We start from the raw sequence: 19,886 nt of genomic DNA, 5'->3' as shown, positions 1-19,886 counted from the left end.
AAAGCCAAAATGAGATGTGGGCTCTGATTCAATTTCTAGCTTTAAATCCACTTCTCATTAAGTTTTCTGCCATTTTCCAATGTCAAAGTAAAAATCACAACAAATGTTATAAATCATTTAAACTGGACCTTCTCTTTCAAATAAAAACTAGCTAACAGAAGTCTTAGCAACAATCCATGGTTTGCAGCTGAAAAACTGAGGGAGAGTTATAAATAAAGACTGCATTAAAATATTACTTAAGGTTTTCTTTTATTTAAAAGATCATTCACAAAATACCATATCCATAAATTTACTTTCTGTCATGAAGCAGAATGGCTGAAGTGTCTGGAATTCCATTCTCACATTTAAAATGCAACTGGATTAACCAGAAGTTGGGATTTTTGTTGCTGTTGGTCTTAATTTTTTCCACATTGAAGATGTAAATAGGACATCTGAAAGCATCCGTTTTGATTACAACCACATAATGCATGTCTTTCTTAGATTACGTGTTGGTGTTACACAAATGGTTTCTTATCTTAGGAGCAGAGAGTATGACAGGTGGAGGGAAGGAAGCAGGAAGCAGGAAAGAGGAAGGGGGTCTGTAAATTGCTGTAACTCGGAAACAAAGATAACAGTAAGTAGAGCCAAGAATCAGGAGTCGCAGGGATCAGACTGAGCTAAGTGGCTGCGGTTTCCAAGAAACTCTGACTCTGTGGGCTTCTTTCTAGCTACTGGTATGCCCAACTTGAAAGCTCTGCCTTTTATTCTCTGAATATTTTGCAAGTGGAAAGTAAACTCTCCCCTGAGGAGCCTTCAGGTTCTAGGAGGTACAATGTTAGTGCTACCCAGGAGATGTTCCAAGGTTCTTGACGAATCTCAGTGAGACCACAACATCGCCAGATCCTAGGGCCAGCTTTCCTGACCCATTTTAAAATAATTATGATAGGGAGTACAGCATCTCACCATTGACTATTTACACTTGGGGACAAAGAAATACTGGGGGCTAGATGTAAAATATGTGGCCATGGGTAAAGTTTTACACTCCTTCCGATACAACACAAAGTCAACTTTATTTGTATAAACCTGCATTTAAAAGTTACTTACCAAACATGTAAAACTAAAAAAAAAAAGTGTAATTTTTTAAAAAGCAAAGAGTCAATGAGCATTTATAGGCACAGATCCGCACCGCTATGTAAGCCCCCAAAGCACCTCGTCCCAGTGGCGATAAAAGCAGAGTGCAGTTTGCAACAGTTAAACAAACATAACCCTCTAATCTGCCTAATAAAAGGAGCTCCCTAGTAAGAATTTGGGTTTGGGCAGAGCTACAATTGACAGACCCGTGAGAGTGAATAGGTCAATACCCCCCCCCCCACATTGTATAGATACACATACTTTTAAATTTGATCCTATTCTGCTTGTATTACATCTGTTTATGGGAAGGAATTGGGGAGTGAGAGGTAAAGAAAACTATCTATGAACTGGTTGGAAGGACTGTGCCAGTGCTTGATCCCAAGCCTTAAGAGAAGGCAGCAAACTCTACATGGAGGTCAACAGATGGTCCAACCTGTTGGGGAGTTTTTTTCCTATTTGCTTCTTTGGAGCCACAGCAACCCAGAACCAAACATGCAGGTCAGAAGAGAAGTGAGGAAAATCCAAAGGAAAGAATATTGGAGTTTTAACAAAGTCTAACCAGTGTTTCTAAAGTAAAACAGAGAAAGCTAGGGAGGGAAATGGAGCAGCACCTCACCCCGGGGGACTCCCACCCTTGCTGATGACGGCAGCTTTCATTCATCTGCAAGAAACCACGTGCTGCGAAAACGAGAGGAAAACAGGGAAGGGAGGAAAAGTGGGGAGGGAAGGGAAAGGGCCAAGGCGGTGGGGAAAAAACAGCACAAAACAGGCACTAGATACAGCAAAGCCAAGAACGTACTAAAAACCACTTGTTAACAGCTGACATGCATTCACAAGCTCTGTGTTTTCAGTTTCAAGAAAGGAGGAGGACAAATGTCAGGTGGCAGGAATGGTAACTGCAGGGTTGACGTCCAGAGTAATGAACTCTGCTGCTGTCTTGCTCAATACTTCTCCCCCCATTCCCTCCCAACCTCAAGCTCATTCTTGCTCTTTGTGAACCACTTCCTCTCGGGGCCTGGCTCCGCCGAAGATAGCCGAGTTGGGATTGGCTACTTGATTGAGGGGGGTAGCAACTGTTCGAGGTTTAAGCTGAAGTCGGGGCCTCTGTGCTCTTTCCTCTGGAAAAATAAACACAACAGCATTTATAAAGCATGATACCCTGGCCAGGGAATGACGACCACAATGACAGCCTGGTACCAGAGCAGATCACTTCACTTACAGTAAAAACTACAGATCCCAAGACGGCCCCACGAGAACACCAACGGTCAGATGTTCCCCCGCTAAAGGGCAAGCTCAAATCTGACTAGGGAGTGACAATTCTTTTAAGGGCAGTTACTGGAAATTACATGGTACGTCAGCATTATACCTTCTGTTGGTTCTCTGAAGTCCATTGAAGAGCCCCGCAGGGGTGGTCCATCTCTAAAGCGACTCCCCATTGGGGGACCACCTGTTCGCCGGTCACCTGGGCGACTGCCTCCACCCCTGCCTCCCAAGAAGTCATCCTTGAAGCCTGGAGAAGCGAGAAGTGAGACATCAAACAGCTGCTCAGGTCCAGCGCCTCCTAAGTGCACTGAAACAAACTACCTCTGCAGGTCGGCACCCTCCTGGTGACCTGCCTAGAGCAATGGGGTCAAAATCAAATACACACAGGTCCCTGCATGGTGACTTAGAAAACCAACAGGTCCATGCAGGCTGCATGGTGACTTAGAAAACCACAAACGAACAGTCTCCATGGTGGACTGCATTTTTACTTATTGTTAAACATTTCCCAATTACATTTTAATTAGCAGTCCAGGGGCCCAGAGCCTAGGAGAGCCAGCAAGAATGTGTGAGAGGTAGGCTCTCTATCCCCTAGGCCAGAGTCCCAAATACAGTCCAGTATTCGATCTCTAGGTAGCTGCATCTAAGTTATATCTGCAGAAGCCAGAACTGTGGATTTCTCTACTTAAGTTGCTGTAGTAAAATACCAATTTGAAGCTTCTTCCACCTGTGTGCAAAGGTGCCCCTAAGGAGCCTGCCTTCCCTGAGCTTATAGCAGTGCAAATAGGGCTAGGAGAGGTCCCAAACAGGGTTTATGTTGTTTCAAGATGGATAAACATCAAAGGAAAGGGAATCTAGAAAACGGACAGGCAAAAGTCAACAGAAAAATTAAAGCTTCACCATAAATCCTCAAATGACTTTCCCTCCATATGCAGCAAATCTTGGAAGCCATTCTCTAGTGGAAGAGTATTTATTTATTTATCTGTCTATTTATTTATCTAAGGCAATCGGGGTTAAGTAACTTGCTCAAGGTTACACGGCAAGTTATTTCTGGGTGTGGTGCTAAGTATCTGCGCCCAGATTTGATGCCCAGGTCATCCCAACACTGGAGCCGGAGCTCTTACTCGCTGTGCTACCTGGCCACCCCCAGAAGAGTATTTATTGCATACATTTATAAGGTAAATCCCTTTCCTTTGATCAGAAATGTGTGGAAAAAAAAAACATGAAAACTGCTGCTACAAAGCATTGTGGTTCTAGGTTTCTCAATTAAAAAAACAAACAGCTGCTCCATAGATCAAGTACAGCACCCTATGTTTTCCCCGCAAAAAGCCTTCTGTTAGGAAAGTCAGAGAACTAATTTCAAGATGTCATGTCATAGCCTTTACCTGCATTTCAGAAAAAGCCTTGTTCTTTTTTGAACAGCTCTGAGGAACTGACGTTTGAGTGGAAGTCAAATTCTTTCTATAGGTCAGACATTAAGTGCTTCCTATGTGAAAGATGTGCTCTGAGATACAAAATGCTTCTGGAACCTTCCGGTCACAAAACCAACACCAATATACAGAAGGATCAAATGTCATTGAAAAAAGTAATTTTCTAGATAGCATAAAATTGACATATCTTTGATTTTCAGCAAAAATTATTTAGGAAACACGATATGAAAGTGATATGGCAGATTTTCTTAAACAAATGTCAGCAGCACACAACCAAATGAGTCTACTTCCGGAGTTAAAGCCCAAGGAGTCGCCCCTGCCAGTTAGGACAGTGGCCCTGCAAGGGGAAGTCCATCCCCTCCCTGAAGATACTTTGAACCAAGAACAGATCCAGGGCTGATGGACAGCTGCATGACGCCAGCTAGCTGGGGGTAGTGCCCAGGAGCAAGAGACCTCAAGAGAGGCAGATCCTCCGTCACAAGTGAAGGTTCTAGGGGCGGCCAGGTGGCTCAGCGAGTAAGAGCACTGGCTCCTGTGTCGGGATGACCTGGATCAAATCCGGGCTCAGATACTCAGCACCACACCCAGAAATAATAACTGGCCGTGTAACCTTGAGCAAGTTACTTAACCCCGATTGCTTAAAAAAAAAAAAAACCACACACAAGTGAAGGTTCTGAAAACTACAGGCCAGACAACTCCCCTTCACTTTCTGGTATAATTCTATAGTGCATTATCATAAAGGGACTGTAGGGGAACACCTGTCTAGAAAGACAAGCAGTGACTATAAAAAATATGCACAGTCTAGTCAAGAACAGCCCATCATGCTATTTTTGGGACAATTTGTTGTTCAGTTGTTTCAGGCATGTACGATTCTCTGTGACCCCATTTGAGGCTTTCTTGGCAGAGATCCTGGAGCAGTTTGCCATTTCCTTCTCCAAACTTATTTTACAGATAAGGAAATTGAGGCAGACAAGGTTAAGTGACCTGCCCAGGGTCACACAGCTAGTAAGTGTCTGAGGCTGAATCTGAACCCAGGTCTTCCTGACCCCAGGCCTGGAGGCCCCATCCACAGCACTCCTCAGCTGCCCTGATGGACAGTTTACTCTACCAGCGAAGTCTTAGATTAAAAAAAAAACAAACCAACACTCCACGTTGAGGGAGAAGGAGATGGTGAGAAAGTCCATGACTAGAAGATCCGGCAGGTCTGAAGGGATATCCATTCAGAGACAACCGGGTGACCACATAGGCAGGCACAATGTGCAGGGACAAGGAGGTGATGGGCCTGCTGCCTTTGTGCTAGGCAGATCAAATGTGGGGCACCCCACATTTTAAGGAAGACCCACACAAGATGGAATGTTTCCAGAATGGTGAGTGACAACTGGAGAATGCTCTATGACCTTCAACTGTCAGTCCTAGAGAGAGGGGAACATGTTAGATTCTAATTGAGCTGCTTGGTCCCCAGGACAGAAAGAGGGGTGACAGGTGCAGGAGAGATTTCCTGTCCAATGGAGGAGGGGCTGCATGGGGCAAGAGGGCCCCCCAAAAGTGTTATAGGATGGCTTAGGTGACATCTCAAATGGTTTTCAATTTAAATTCTGAGAAGCTGTTTTGAGTTTTTATTCCAAGTCTACCCTAACAAGATAATCTAAGTCTTACTTTGGAAGACTTTGGGCTACATGTATATTCAATGAGTGGAAACACTGAAATTTTATGAGGCAGCAAAGCAACCTCAAAAACATCAGCTATGAAAACTCAGGCTAACAAGACAAAGGTGTTTCTGCTACAGCTTCCACTGAAGAAGCGGTCACTCTGAACTGTTCCTGAGCAGCTGCATTTGGAGAAAAGCCTTATTGCCAGTTTCAGCTGAGGACTAGCTTATTTGTAAAAGCACAGGTTTATTACATTATACTGTAGTTTTATGAGTAAGCTCATTTCTGATTGGATGGGATTATGGGGAGAAGGGACAAAGTTTGGGGCTGGTGTTAATCCCTGGAATTATTCAGCCCTTTACAAAGTAGAGATGGCTGGATTTATTTAAAAAGTCAATCTGGGTAAATGCCCCCTGAGAACTAGAGGCAGGAGCTTGCTCCCAATGGGCTTTGAGAAAGGCCTCTTACAGGTGAGGTCTGCTTGCATAGCAGTGGCTGCAGGGACACCGTGTTCCCCCCAAGGAATCAATGACAGGTGACAACCACTGACTGACAAGAAGCCCACGGGAGTCATGGGCTAAGTGTAAGGATTTAAATCTAATACCAGAATTAAAGTCATCTCGGGAGTCCCATCCGCCTCTGGATTCTCGAGAGCCGCCCATTCCTGAAGAGAGACAAAGAGAAAATTGGCAAAGGCTAACTATGGACTGTTTGCCCTAAACGAGGGCAAGAATTCATTTCAGGAAGGAGTCAACCAATAAACAAAAGCACTAACACTGAGGGCGGGCTGATAATTCCAAGAACCAAGTGTGGCCATTCACTTCCCACTTCCAGGAAGTGAGTCATTGCTCTGCCTTCCCTTCTTTGCAGACTGAGGGGTGACAGACTGGATAGCCCCGCATCAGCACCAGGCTCAGGCCACATGGTCATTCATTCTGCTCAACTGCCTTATTCTACCTTCTAGTCTCTGCCACAAGCAGTGGCCCACATCTGGAGACAAAGGTGAGGCATGGAAACCAAAAGATGCCGTGTCCTTTATAGAAACAGGAAAGGAGGAAGGAGCTGCCCTAGGCTCGGCCAGCCTGGTCTGCAGACTCCAAAGTCCGTCATGCTGCACCCAAACTTTAAGCCTCTCTTGGCCGGCAGTACTGCCAGGGTGAGACTGCTCACAGGCCGGTTCTGCAGGGCAGCCTTCACTCCTGGAGACTGGTCAGGTAAGGATCACTCCCCCGGGGGCTGAGCTAACTTCCTCTGCTTCAGAATATACTCACAATCCTATACGATGCCCCGCCCCTGCGTGGAGGATGCAGCCATGGAAGAGCCCAGCTCAGCCACCTCCTCCCTTCCCCCCTACTGCACCCCTTGGGGCCCTCTCTCCAGCACTGTCTCCCTTCAGAGCTCTGCCAACTCCCTGCAGAGGGAAGGGAAACTGTCCTTTTTTGGTTGTTGCTGTAGTATTTGTATCCCCAAGGCTCAGCACAGTGCCTGGAAAATGTGTCGCTACTGAGTTGTTTTCAGGAATGTTTGATTCCTCATGACTCTTGTTGGGGTTTTCTTGGCAGACACTGGAGTAATGCCACTTCCTTTTCCAGTTCATCTGACGGGTGAAAGAACTGAGTAAAGCAAGGGGAAGTGACTTGGCCAGGGTCACACAGCTAAGTGTCTGAGGCTTTCAGGTCTTCCTGACTCCAGGCCATCATGCTATTCTCAACAATTGACCATCTAGCTGTCCTACAATGTCTGGCACACAGCAGGCCTTAACACTTACTGACAGAGCAAAAAGGCTCTAATCCCAACTATGTGTCACAAAAGCTCTTGAACATCCATGGAAATGCCTCAAAAGCAGACCATAAATATTCTTGACTCAGTGTGGCACGAGGAACGCTTTTACAGTTAGTTTTTAAAGAATCACCTCTGTCATCTGGTCCACCTTTCCTGAATCCAAAGCCACCTTTATCTTGTTTTCTACCTTCAGCAATGTCCACTCGAAGTGATCGATCACCCAACAGCTGGTTATGAGGAAAAACAGTGTAAGTAACCACAAGAATTAAAAGTACTAGACAACTAAGTTGGCAGAAATTAATCTGAAAATATACTTACTGCACCATCATAGGTCAAAGCTTCCTTAAGGGAATCCACCTCATCGAATTCTACATAGCAAAATCCTGTAAGAGAAATTCCCAGTTCATACTAGTATATGCAGGTTAACAGAAGAAGGCCAGGTAAGCTTTCCTCTTTTCAACCTACAAGGGCTTAAAACCCAGCCACATATGAGCAGTGCTTCCCTCCACTTGTAATGGTCACTTCAAGTCTTTCACATGGCTAATATCGAAATGTTTTGTATGACTTCACATGCATAACCACTATCACTCTGCTTACCTTCTCAATGGCTGGGAGAGGGGCAAGAGGGAGAGAATTCACAATTTTTAAAAATGGATATTAAAAATAAATAAATTTATATGAGGTTTTATGTCTAGACTCCATTTGGGATATAATATTCCAACAGAAAGAGAGGCTTATTTTAGGTTGAGAATATGTTTGCCAGTAGAAACTGAAGTCTTGCCTGGTAAAACAGAAGAGAAACTGATATAGCCCCTGACTATGGAGCTAGAAAAATACTAAAGAGTATACTGATGACAAAGGCCAATACATCACTTTCCAACCTTTTATTTGGCCATGATGAGCAGTAACTCAGAGCAGGCACCAGGGGAATCGGAAGGATCCAAAGACTAGATAGAAGCAGCCTGTAAGAATTTGACTCAAACCTGTAGAGATGGGATCCAACTGTCTCCAGAGTCTGGGAAGACAGCAAGAACATTCCTTCCCCCATAATCAGACCCAGCTCCCATGCCAATGTGACTTCCATGAACTTGGTTCACTCTATATCTAATTATTCTAAGTTCAGATGGATTTTTTTTCTCAGTTTGATCACTTCTAGAGTTAAATTTTTCAGAAAATATTGCCTCAAAAATGAACACCAAGTGACAGCAATTTTGTCATTGCAGAGAACTAGAAACAACCTACATGTCCAACAGTAGGAAAGTGGCTGAATTATGGTCTAAGGGCTCCTATACTGGGTTCAAATCCTGCCTCTGACACGTCCTAGTGGGGTGGCCACTGGAAAGTACTCAAGCTAAGCCTCAGATTTCTTGATTGTAAAATGATCGGTGCCCATCTCCCAGGGATGGGAGCCTCCAATGAGCCGATGCTTTGCAGACCTTATGATGTGCTGTCAGTGGCAGCTGCTATGATGATGATGGTGACACTCTTCTCCTTAACAGGACAGCCTTCTGTCTCCATAGATGGCAACTGCTCTTAGTAGAGGGTTGTGGGTTTGTGACCCAATAAAAAAATAAATAAAAACCCGCCACCCGTGGCCATGCATTTCTCGACCACCCTTGAGGAAGAACATGAATAAATGGAGAGCAGCCAGCCTAGGCTCAGAGAAAGGCACAGGGAGTGCTCTTCCCTAATCTGAGGGGCTGTGGGTATGAGAGAAAAGCCTTGTTCTGCTTGGGTTCTGAGGAAAAACGGAGGCGTTTCAGGCAGAAGCTGAAGAGACGGACGTAAGAGATAGATGTAAGGACAACCTTGACAGTGAGAGCCATTCTTCCTCTGAGAGCCTTCTGACCACTTGCCGAAGGTTCCTGCTCAGGTCTGGGCCAAACTCTATTTCATGAGGCAACTGGGGGAGGAATCCAGATGGGGAAGCACCACCCAAATGAGGCCCAATTCAATAAGCACATGCCTTGTGCCTAGTATGGGCTGGGACTAGACCAGCCCCTGCCCCCTGCCTTCAAACAGCTTCCATTCTTCTGGGGGTGGGGGAGCATGAGCACAGGATGAAGTAAAAAAAGGAACTGTGCCCGGGAAGTATAAACTAACTGCAGGCGGCTGGGGACCCTTCAGTCTGGCCCTGCAGGGAGCTCTGTGTTGTGAAAGGCCAGAGGGCACTCGAGGCATGGGGAGGGCACAGGGTCAGCCAATGGCACGAAGCAAAAGCAATTATGCTCTGCTGAGTTGGAATGTAGAGCATGTGAAATAAATCTGCCAACGCAGACAGAGGTCTGATAATGAAAAGCTTTAAATACCAGAGGAATATTTTATCTACAGGGAGCCACTGAAGCTTCTTGAGCAAGAGAAGTCCTTTAGGGATACTGATGCAGCAACTGGGAGAGGGATGTTCTGGTGGTGTTAAAAAGTGGTGAAAAATGACACGTGGGGAAGGAGAAGCAACTAAAAGGAAGCAAGGTAAGGCCGATTTCAGGACAGAAGACTCAATGCATTCCTTTAAAAAAAGAAAAAGACCGGGAGGCAAAAAGCTGGGTCTGTGTGTTGGCCTCAGGGAACAAGCCACTGGACAAGGCCAAATGGACAATGAGCACCTGCTTCCAACAGTCATCTAGACATCTGCCCCAGAAGGCAGGATATCAATGGAGAGGGTCTTGAGTCAGGTTTTAGTTCAACAGGAATGGGCACAGCTCCCCCCAACAATCAGCACAACCGCCTCATCTGTACCGGGGTTCCCTAACAGGGTGGGGCGTGGCAATAATTACGGGGAGCGCTGCTCTGGGGAGTGGCTGACCTTTGGCCCCATGATACTAACAGGAAGCTTCTTTATGTAGATAGAGGTAAACCACACAGACTATTCTGAATGTAACTTTTAAATGATTATAAATATCAACATAAACACAATGATCCACAATGCTATATATGATAATGACCCCACACACAAACACTAATTACAAGCATCACTACGAGTCAGGAAGCATTTCCTGAGGGTCCTGGCTCTCACACGTCACTAGCCAGGTACACACAGACAGAGCAAGAACAGATGGGAGACAATCTCAGGGTAAAGATGAGCAGGAGGGTCAGAGGTCCAGGAAAGGCCTCCTGGAAGGTGGCATCTGAGCCAAGAAACTGACGAGGAGGTGAACAGGCACAGCACAGTAGGCCTGGGAAACCTCAAGAGGATGGAGTGTTGTGTGTGAATGCATAAAATGCCTTCATTTTTCAGACTCCCTCCAAGTGTTCATCAGAATCTTCTGTTCATCCATTCATTTCCTAAGCATCTTTCCAGATTTCTTCCTGTTCTGTGACTTTTCTATTACCTAATCCCAAGACATCTATGCACTAGAATTCAAGCTGCTCCCCGTGTTTGCAGGGCTGTCTGCTGATGTGGGTTTGGATAACGTGCTCAAGATAACCTGCCAAAAAGGGAAATAAATATTTTGCTTGTCACCTTCCAAAGTCCTGTTTGCATGGCTGTGTATTCAGGAATAATTTGTTAGGTTCTAGATTCTCCTTCAACTCTGGGCACAAATCGTTATGTACTGGACAGCACTCACCTGACTTCTTTTCATTCTGGCTTCCCTTAAATCAACCATACAGTTAATGTGCCAGTTTCTTTGTCCCAAAGACCCCAACCACTAGGGCTGGGAAGGAACTCAGATCCTCAGTCCTTGAAACTGGGCTGGGCTAAGAGGAATATAACTGGAAGATCCTGGCGGCACCTGCATCATTTTTCTGCAAAGTTCCACTCTCTAAAAAGCGCTGATTTATTGAAGATTGCCAAACAGGTCAAACTTGGGGCAAATGCCATGACAATAAGTAAGAATTTCTTTGACAAATACTTAAACAGCTGCATTCATTCTAGGTCCTTACATGAAACCACATAGTACCTAAGGATACAGCCACAAAGGAACAAAACATACTGTCAGGCTTAAAGAACTCGGGCTGCCCCAAAATAAATCTTCTGTGTTACTTCACAAAGACATCACCAACAGACTGCACTGTGCTCCTTGGGACTCACCTTTAAATTTATCCGTTTCTTTATCTCTGACTAGCCGTACGCTCCTTACGCTGAGATCCTTGAAGATCGCGTCTATGTCTCCCTGAACAGTATTGAAAGGCAGATTTCCTACATAGGCCGTGTAAGGGGGCTCTGTTGGCAGCTCCTTCTGACTCCGGGAACCATGGCCACCAGCACTACCACGGGACCTAAGAAAGAGCAAACACAAGTTAAGCAAGATGCCTGCTCTGGCCTACAGAGCAGGGGGCAGAAACTGTGACTTCTACTCAGTCCAGCTAACTCCCCAAGACATTCAGAGGTGGAAGGGGCCTTAGCTTACCCTGCCCCTCCTCACTGAGGTGACCCAAAGGGAAGTGACTTCCCTAGGGTAATATGGCTACTAAGTGTCTGAGGTGAGACTGACTCAGGTCTTTTAAAGCATCCTACTCTGGCCACTCTTCCAGCCTGGCATCATCCTGAAACCCATTCTCCTTTAGGATGGCATCTCTCCCCTCCCCCAATTAAAGAAGGACCCAGTGACTTTAAATGAAGATTCTACCACTTAGCCTTCCTCCTGTTACTTGTTACTGTGAAAGATTGCTCAAAACATATTTTGTAAATTTATTTGGTTTGGGGGCAAATTAAATACATCACAACACCTTTCTCTGACCAACAAAAGCTTAATTCTTTAATGCTCTCTCTCACACATGCGCACACACACATTTACTGTAATAAAATTCTTATCTAAGCATGCATTCTTCCTCCATCATATTAGCTTTTACTAAGAAACCCTGGCACAGACCAGTAATTAAAGACTAATTAAAGGTGAAGGGCTGCAGTTTAATGCAGGGGCTGCTGCTCAGCTCTCTCTGCTGTCTGACAACAAGCTCAGGGATTGAAGGAATGATCTTATTTTCCTTCTCTAACAGTCTGTACACTAAATTTTTTTTGCTGTTGGGAAAAATACATAGAAATCCTGACATAGAAAAAGTATTTGCCCTTGCCAGGGGCAGGATCACTAGAGTCTCAGAGAGCTCTCCCGTCCTGGTGGTCACTGAGTTGGAAGATGCTAATACAGCTCAGTTTGACCCCAAAGGGTTCAGAAGATGGAACACGGGCAATGCACAAAAAAGTAACGACTACCCCATAAAGAGGGTTGAACAAACACCCCAGCCCCACAACTTAAAGCAATGACTAACCACTTCTCGACGTTGTTAAAAAGGGTGCTTTGGTATGCACAGGAGATACATATATATATATATATATATATATATATGACATAAAAATGGTATTGATCAAAATAGGATAAACAACTTTTAAAGACTGTAGAAATCTGAAGCACAGTGACTGTTGTTCATACAGCAGAAAAGAAACCCAAAGCCTGGCATTTCAAGAAGCTTAAGTTCAGGTGACTGAGTATATACTAAATGGAGATTATAAAGAAGTCTTCTGCTCCTCCCCAGCAGGTGCCTAGGAAGCCTGAGAAACAGAAACCCAACACACCAAGCTGCTGGCATTAGAAACAAAAAACTGGGACCTGCTTCCATCTACCTGCCATTTCTATACTTGTTCTTTCAGGCTCCCTCCCATTACCCCAATAGCCCCAAATCCCAGAACAGCTCAGCAGAAGGACCTCTGAAGTAATTAGGGTTCAGCATCAAACCTATCATTCTGTACTCGGCCAGCACTGCTTCCCAAATAAAACACACAGCTCTTCACCGAGAGGGTATAACTCAAAGCTAAACAGTCTAAGATGTAACACAAAGCTTTTATTCCAAAGATATAATAGCCACTTATGCCTCAGTCAAGTGCAATCAATGGGAAGATTTTATATAATTTACACTATAGATACAGTAAGAGTCACAAAGATATCCGATAATACAGAATAATGTAGTTTAGAAACCTTAAAGTGACACACACACACACACACACAGAGACATAATCTGTATTTGTGTGTAATTTTATGGTTCCTAAGGTACTTTAATGCCTATCATCTCATCTGATCCTCACAACAACCCATTAAAGGAGACCAAGGCAAAGAAAGTCAGTGAGTTGTGGGGCCATAACAAGCCATGGTTATTCAATGTCTGAGGCAACATTCAAACTCAAAGCTTCCTGGTACCAGTCAGCACTCTAGCTATTCTACTATAGGGCCTTTTCAGCCTTTAATTTCAGAGCTGCCACTGAACACAGCTCCCCGTGCAAGTAGCTCAGTGCTTGTTTGCTCACTTCTGCTCTTAGAGGCGCTGAGGCTAACAGGGTCATGGAGGCAGGCCATATCAAAGGCAGGCCTCAAACCAGGTCTGCCTGGTGAGGTGGCCTCTCATTTACTACCAGGTTCCTGCCTCCAGAGGATACTGCCATTTTCACAAACGAGAGGGGAGAATTCAGTGCCTTCTCTCAGGATTTCTGATTTCCCAGACCTAAAGGTAGACTAGGTATAGATGTTGTGTCTTCCTGACTAGACCCCAAATGCCTAGGTTTAACAGCTATATACATTAGAGATCATAGATTCTTAACCCTTTTTGTGCCATGGCCATGATTACAAAGAAAACCAATGATAATGAAATAGTTACCAAAATTACAAATTATTTTGCTTGCCCAAAGCTGGCATTTGAGTAAACTTAATGGTTTTCATCAACTTATATGTTAAACTCTTTGCAAATTTACTAATTGGAATGTCTAAACTACACTTATAAAATATGTCAAACATGATAACAGCATACCTGAATACAGCTTCAAAATTTATTTGAAAAAAAAAAATGTATGCAGTTTGGAATCTAAACCCATGACTTAACTTTAAATACCTACCATCAAAAAAAAAAAAAAAAACTCTAACTTCTAATGAGCAAAAATATTCTCCAAATGCCAAGCTAGTACTACAGGAGCCACAATGCTTCAGGACACGAAATCAGTTAAAATTACAGATTCAGCTAAAAGCATCATAAACTAATGGCAATTGAATTTTTCAAAGAAACCCAATGTCATTTCTCAACCCTATTTTGGACAAAGGAAAAAACCATTTTAATATACGAGGACAAATTAATTTCAAATAGCAGATAGCTACATAGTTTTTCATGATTTCAGAGTCTGTGGCAAATTCATTTCTGCTACAAAAGTCTTGAGATTTTCTTTCAAGTAGTAAAGCATTCTTTACTGTGAATGACAACTGGCTTTTAACAAAATGCTCCAGACAGTATTGATCTAAAACTTTGCAAATACCCACACAGAAAGTATAATTTGCTATAGCAGACTGTTGTGATATGCCAAGGCAAGCATACATAAAATTTGGAAAATAAAACCTAAAACTATTTTAGCTTCTGTTTTGAGGTGAATCCTTCATCCCAAGGGATTAGGTATTTCTTTCACAATACCACTCATTAACATGCCACAAGTTCTCATTCTGCTAACTCTTGTCCATATCTTTCTGCCAGTGTGAAGATGCACACATGCAAGAAAAAAACAACACATTTTAAAATGTTTTCACATGCAAAGGAATAAGTTGGCTTTTTTTTCTTTCAAAAGAAAACAGGTCACATTTCAAACAAAGCTTGGAAACGCAGTTAGGTAGTGCAATGGGAAATGCCCCTGAGGCCAACATCCCAATTTTACTGATTTCTATTAAGAACAACTTTGTAAAGAACAAACTCCCACTGCACGAATGACAGGATTTATTAAAGGGAAACCAACATTTGTCTATGTTTTCATCAAAAGCCATCAATTATTGTTTAGAGACTACAGGAATGAAATGCTGAATAAAGAGATCTTATAAAGGGTTAACTTTCTGGTTCTGTGGCCTCAGGTCAGTTCCCCAATCTCTTCTTTTTAATAAGGGCTCCAGACTGAGTGCCTGCTGCACAGATGATCCTGATGAACCCCACCAATGCCCTGGTGGCTACCTTCTTATTCCAACGTTTGTATCCAAATGTCTACACATTACTGGCTGACCCGTTTTCCTTCCTGGTTGTACATGCCCTTGAAGTCTTCGGTGGCTTCTTGTGCGACATCAACATGTTGCACCCCACTTCTCTCTTCCAGTGTCATCTTCCCACTGGCTTTTGCAGTGTGCCACCCGCAAATGACTTTTCTGAGATCAGTGTTTCATAGTTTGCAACCACAGAGAATCAATGGGAGAAAACGGGTATTAAAAGATGGGCCTGTACAGAAATAAGCAGCTCATGACCACTAAAAGCACAGTGTGATGTCCCAGCACCACCCAGCCTTCTCTCTTTTAGCATCTGTGGCTCGCTCACCTGTCCACATGCACTGCCAGTCCAGGACACAAACACAGATTAGTCCAGCGGGCACCTGCCAGATAATTTCACATTATCTGATCGACAAAGGTTTGCACTCCAGTTTGTTTTCAATGTGGATGGTTCCACCTCTCTTCTAAACTACAGCAGAGTTCAAGATGGCAGCCTCATTCCAGGGCTCAGGTGCTGAATACTTGGTCTTTCTTTAACCCATAAGGAATCTATGGAGGCCTCTGCTGTCCATTTCCCTGCTTTCTATGTCTCTGCATGGCAAGGATCACTATCACCTCCAGTCACATGTCAGACTTTTGTATAATTTTAACACGTAAAGCTATGACTGGTTTTATTCCACCCTGTTAAACATTCTCAAAAACCAACACAAAGACACTATGGGATGTTATATTGCCTATAACTGCTAATTGTATAAATGCAAACGTGTAATCTTATGTAGAAAAAGACTGAGTGCTCCCTCTCCTTTTCTCAGGAAGAATTTCTCTGAAAAGTGGATGGACTTGTTACAGATTTTGGACCCATGAAGACAAAGCAGTTGGTGATGTCCTCTGAGTCACACCGTTAAGGGGGGAGAATCACATAATATTATTGTTCTTCTTTCCTTTGAATCTTTGCCTTTGAGATATTCTTGAGAACCAAGCCCAAGCACTTCTAGAATTAGGCGCAGACTTTTTCTTGGGCATCTGGCCAGGTCCAGGAGTGCCACTGATATCATCTTGGGAGTTTCACTGTCTTTCTTCACACAGTACATCAGAAATGGGCACTGACTCCCTGGGGGTGCCATGACTTAGCTTCATCTATTTGTTATCTTCCATCCTCCTCCTTTCATTTATTTCACAAATGAGCTTGTAACTCTAAACGCCCCCAACGGCCAGAACCTCCTTCCCATGTGGAGACAAGTGCTCACTGGGAAAAGCTTCATTTGGCTGCTGTGCTAAGGAAGCCCTTCCTTTTAAATCAAGTCTGCTGCTCTATGAAACAGAGAGTTTAGAGGGTGTTCTTAGTCCAGTCTAGTTTAGTCCATACTAGTTTAACAGTTATATTTCTAATCTGTCATCTATGAGCAGGAGACATCACTGGAGGAACAAAACTCTATCTACACTGACAATCAAATAATGAATTAAATCAGAAGATATAAACCAGGGACACTTCAGCTCAAGGGACACAACAGACTAAAATTCAGAGGCAAAAACAGTTGGTTTCATCTTGTGCCCAAGAACAAGAATAACTGTTTCCTATTACAGTTACACCTGACAACGTTCAGGAGCCACGGTAAGCATAAACAGAGCACCATGAATTACACAACCTATATACCATCACCCCTTTCAGAAAATGGAGTAGAGAATGCACGAATTTGGCAAAACCCTCCAAAATGATTCTTGGTGACTTGAATAAAAGGTCAAAAAACAGTGATGGAAAACATGGTTTGGGTTTAAAGATTATAACACCAAAGGCTCAGGGACAAAAAAGATGTCTCCACGAGGACCATGAATGTCCTAATTCTTGAGGCCTAAACCCATTCCCCACTTCATAAACTTTGCATTTACTTATATGGGACACCTATAAACAAATTTTCCTGTAAGAGACATGTCATTTTATCTAAAAGCTTAGTAATTCCGTATTAATTTGTACAAAACTTAATGATATGAGTATCTATTTGGTCAAAATTTAAGGCAGGTATCATTTCTGCAAACTCATACATAATTCATCATTTATGTTAATATCCTTAATATAAATGATTATTCCCATATTTGAACTCCAGGTTTTCTAGGAAAATCACTGTGTTTGTGTATACAAACTTCAAGAGTATGGCAAATTTCATGAAACGTCCTCAAATAAGCTGTAACAGCTAACAGCACCATGGCGACCCCAATACTGCCAGTGCTGTTCCCAAGGATGCATTGGCTTCACTTCTGTCAATCAAAACAAACACAATTTTTAATATTCTCTGAATTACGCCTCATAGGCTTTTATCTGTAAAGTACTTATGATATAATCTAAGTCAATAAAATCTTGGTGGCCTTTTCAAGTCAAGATGGTACAGGAAACCACCAATGCCAAAGCTCTCAAACCAATGTCCTCAATGGCAGGTAAGAGGGGAGACGGTATCAAAGTCAACAACTTGAAAAAACCAACTGCCCCCTTCTCTTCCCAGAGCTACCAAGGAGTTTCAATATATTTATAGCTGTAGTCTAGGTCATTCAAAATTAAAACGGCTGCACAAGACACAAACTGAATAATTTCTGAGAAAAAAACTGGAACTCAAGCTGAAGATTTCAAGGCTACAAAGAAAGAACAGATTAAAAAAAATTTAGTCCTAAAAGTATTCACTTGCTTCATTGCTAATGAAATAAGTCCTTTTAAAAAGCTGCCCTACAACACTGTAAAGAGATTTTACCAGCTTGCTGAAATTCTCTAAACCCACAAAATTTCTTAACAGTACAATGCATCTCAGTCCTCCAAGTAATGGTTAGGAACAGCACTGGCCCTTTCCTTCTTCCTGTCAGTAGCTTCCAAAAGTTTTGCTGTTATATGAAGCAGCTCATCATATTTACCACTGGGTGCATGAGTGAATATGTGACAATGCCTATGTCTAGTCAGAGAAAAAAAAGGTATTGTGATTCCTGGGTGGGTGTAGTAAGAGTAGCCAAAGAGATAGTCCTTGCTCTTAAAGAGCTTCCACTCTAATGGGAAAAGACCACACACAAAAAGGAAAAGAGAGGGATGTGGAAGGGAAAGGAGGCAAAATCAAGGAGTCTAGAGAGTTGGAAATGGAGTTGGGAGAGAAGTGACCATGGCCAGCCCTGACTCTTTATGAAACTGATCATGGGCAGGAGCTCAACACAAAGAGGAGTCAAAGGGTAGAGGAATCTTCAGGATAAGAAGATCATTGGCTCAAAGGCAGGAGAGGAAGGAAAGGAGCTGGGGACCTGAAGCAGGCAGCACACTTGGGACAAGTTCCAAAAAGGTGCATAGGCACTCCCAGTTCCAGTTCATTAGCACCAACTCCATACACACCATTCTGCAAAGGGCAACCACCCGGACAACCACAATTCATAACCCCTTTCACTTGCTAATTCTTCTTAGCCACCCTAACTTTACTCCGAAGGACAAGAATGCTAAGCGGTGCTCAATATGCTAAGGCTGACAATGGGAACAGAGCGAATTTACAGATTTAGATGTCATTAACAATAAAAGTAGCACTTAACAGAACTGGAAATAACCTTTATTTGAAGGAAGAGGTCTAGAATCTCAAGGGAAATAATTTTAAAAAGAGTAAAAACAAAGAAGCAATAAAATAGCATTTCTAGACCTCAAATTATATTACAAAATGTTGCTGCAAATTTCAAGGAAATGCATTACTCACAAGGAATGCAAAAATATTAAGCGAGTGCCTCAGAGGCAGCATTATGCTCCATCAAACCAGATGCTTTTACACAGCCAACAAACAAGCAGCACGGGATTCTGTACTCTCTACATTCTTCATTTAGATGCAAGGCCAGTAAAGCTGTGGCCCACTACAGAACACTGCTTCTTAAAGCCTGACTTCCTAATGCCCTCATCAAGATCTTCCACCTGTGAAAAAAAAGAGTCTCAAAATTTTGTGTACATGAGAAAACAGGCACTTGTGTACGCAGTGACTGAGGTCCTTAGCTGTCTCCTCCATCCCCTTTACTGTGAGGACCCAAGACTTTTTCTCCACTGTCTGAATTGATCCTTCAATAATACCCTTGTAATGTGCTGCTCCAGGCAGAGATCTCCCAGAGCACTTAGTCTGACCTGGCATTTTCCCCTTCATTGTTCAATTATGGTCCAAGCGTGGTGGTTCCACTGTCCTTGATGGCAACTAATTTGTTGTAAAAATTCTTGTAGGTATTTTCCATTTCCCTTCTGTTTGCTGTCCTACTTTTTTTTTTTTGTCCTTAAATGCCCTAAGGATGACTTTGCTCTTACCAAGCTTTCTTTATTTAGACTGTTTTTAAGTTCCAATGTATCCCTGTATTTTATGAAGTGACAATACTAATAATCCTACATCATCCTTCTCTATAAAATTTTACAACTGAGTCTATATTGTAATCTGGCTTTTCCTTTGACCACCATATATCTCTTTGCTTGGTAGAAATAACCCTGTTCACCAACTCTCTGGTCAAATATCAGGCAAGGAATAAACAGAAACGTGCAATTTCCAAAGGTCTTATTTCACTAGGAGGAGACACAGTGAAGAATCCAAACTGAAGAGAGGATTACCCACATTATCTTGTTTTCCGATGACACTGTGCTGGTTGCAACAAATCTAGAAACATTGTAAAGTCTAGTGAAAAACAGCTGTGAACACTCAAAAGTGCTTGCCCAGATCATTCACACAGGAAAAGACCAAGTA

General features: G+C 43.1%; 1 protein-coding gene across 1 annotated transcript in view; it reads right to left on the bottom strand.

The window, feature by feature from the left end:
• Nucleotides 1–230: 230 nt before the first annotated feature.
• EIF4H (eukaryotic translation initiation factor 4H) overlaps nt 231–19,886 on the bottom strand; it is a 31,995-nt gene continuing 12,339 nt past the window's right edge. Inside the window, exons 2-7 of the mRNA XM_069089498.1 lie at nt 11,262–11,449; nt 7,550–7,614; nt 7,362–7,458; nt 6,054–6,113; nt 2,477–2,620; nt 231–2,228 (exon numbers count right to left, since the gene is read on the bottom strand). Coding sequence (XP_068945599.1) covers nt 2,089–2,228; nt 2,477–2,620; nt 6,054–6,113; nt 7,362–7,458; nt 7,550–7,614; nt 11,262–11,449 — 694 coding nt within the window. The 3' untranslated portion in view covers nt 231–2,088. The remainder of the gene's footprint in view (nt 2,229–2,476; nt 2,621–6,053; nt 6,114–7,361; nt 7,459–7,549; nt 7,615–11,261; nt 11,450–19,886) is intronic.

This window comes from Petaurus breviceps, unplaced genomic scaffold (genome assembly GCF_028583685.1).
Source record: "Petaurus breviceps papuanus isolate PSGF00001 unplaced genomic scaffold, PetGlider_PUasm1.0 186, whole genome shotgun sequence".
Taxonomy (NCBI): Eukaryota; Metazoa; Chordata; class Mammalia; order Diprotodontia; family Petauridae; genus Petaurus; species Petaurus breviceps.
The sequence above is the reverse complement of the archived record's forward strand: the minus strand, read 5'-3'. Positions and strand labels throughout refer to the sequence as shown.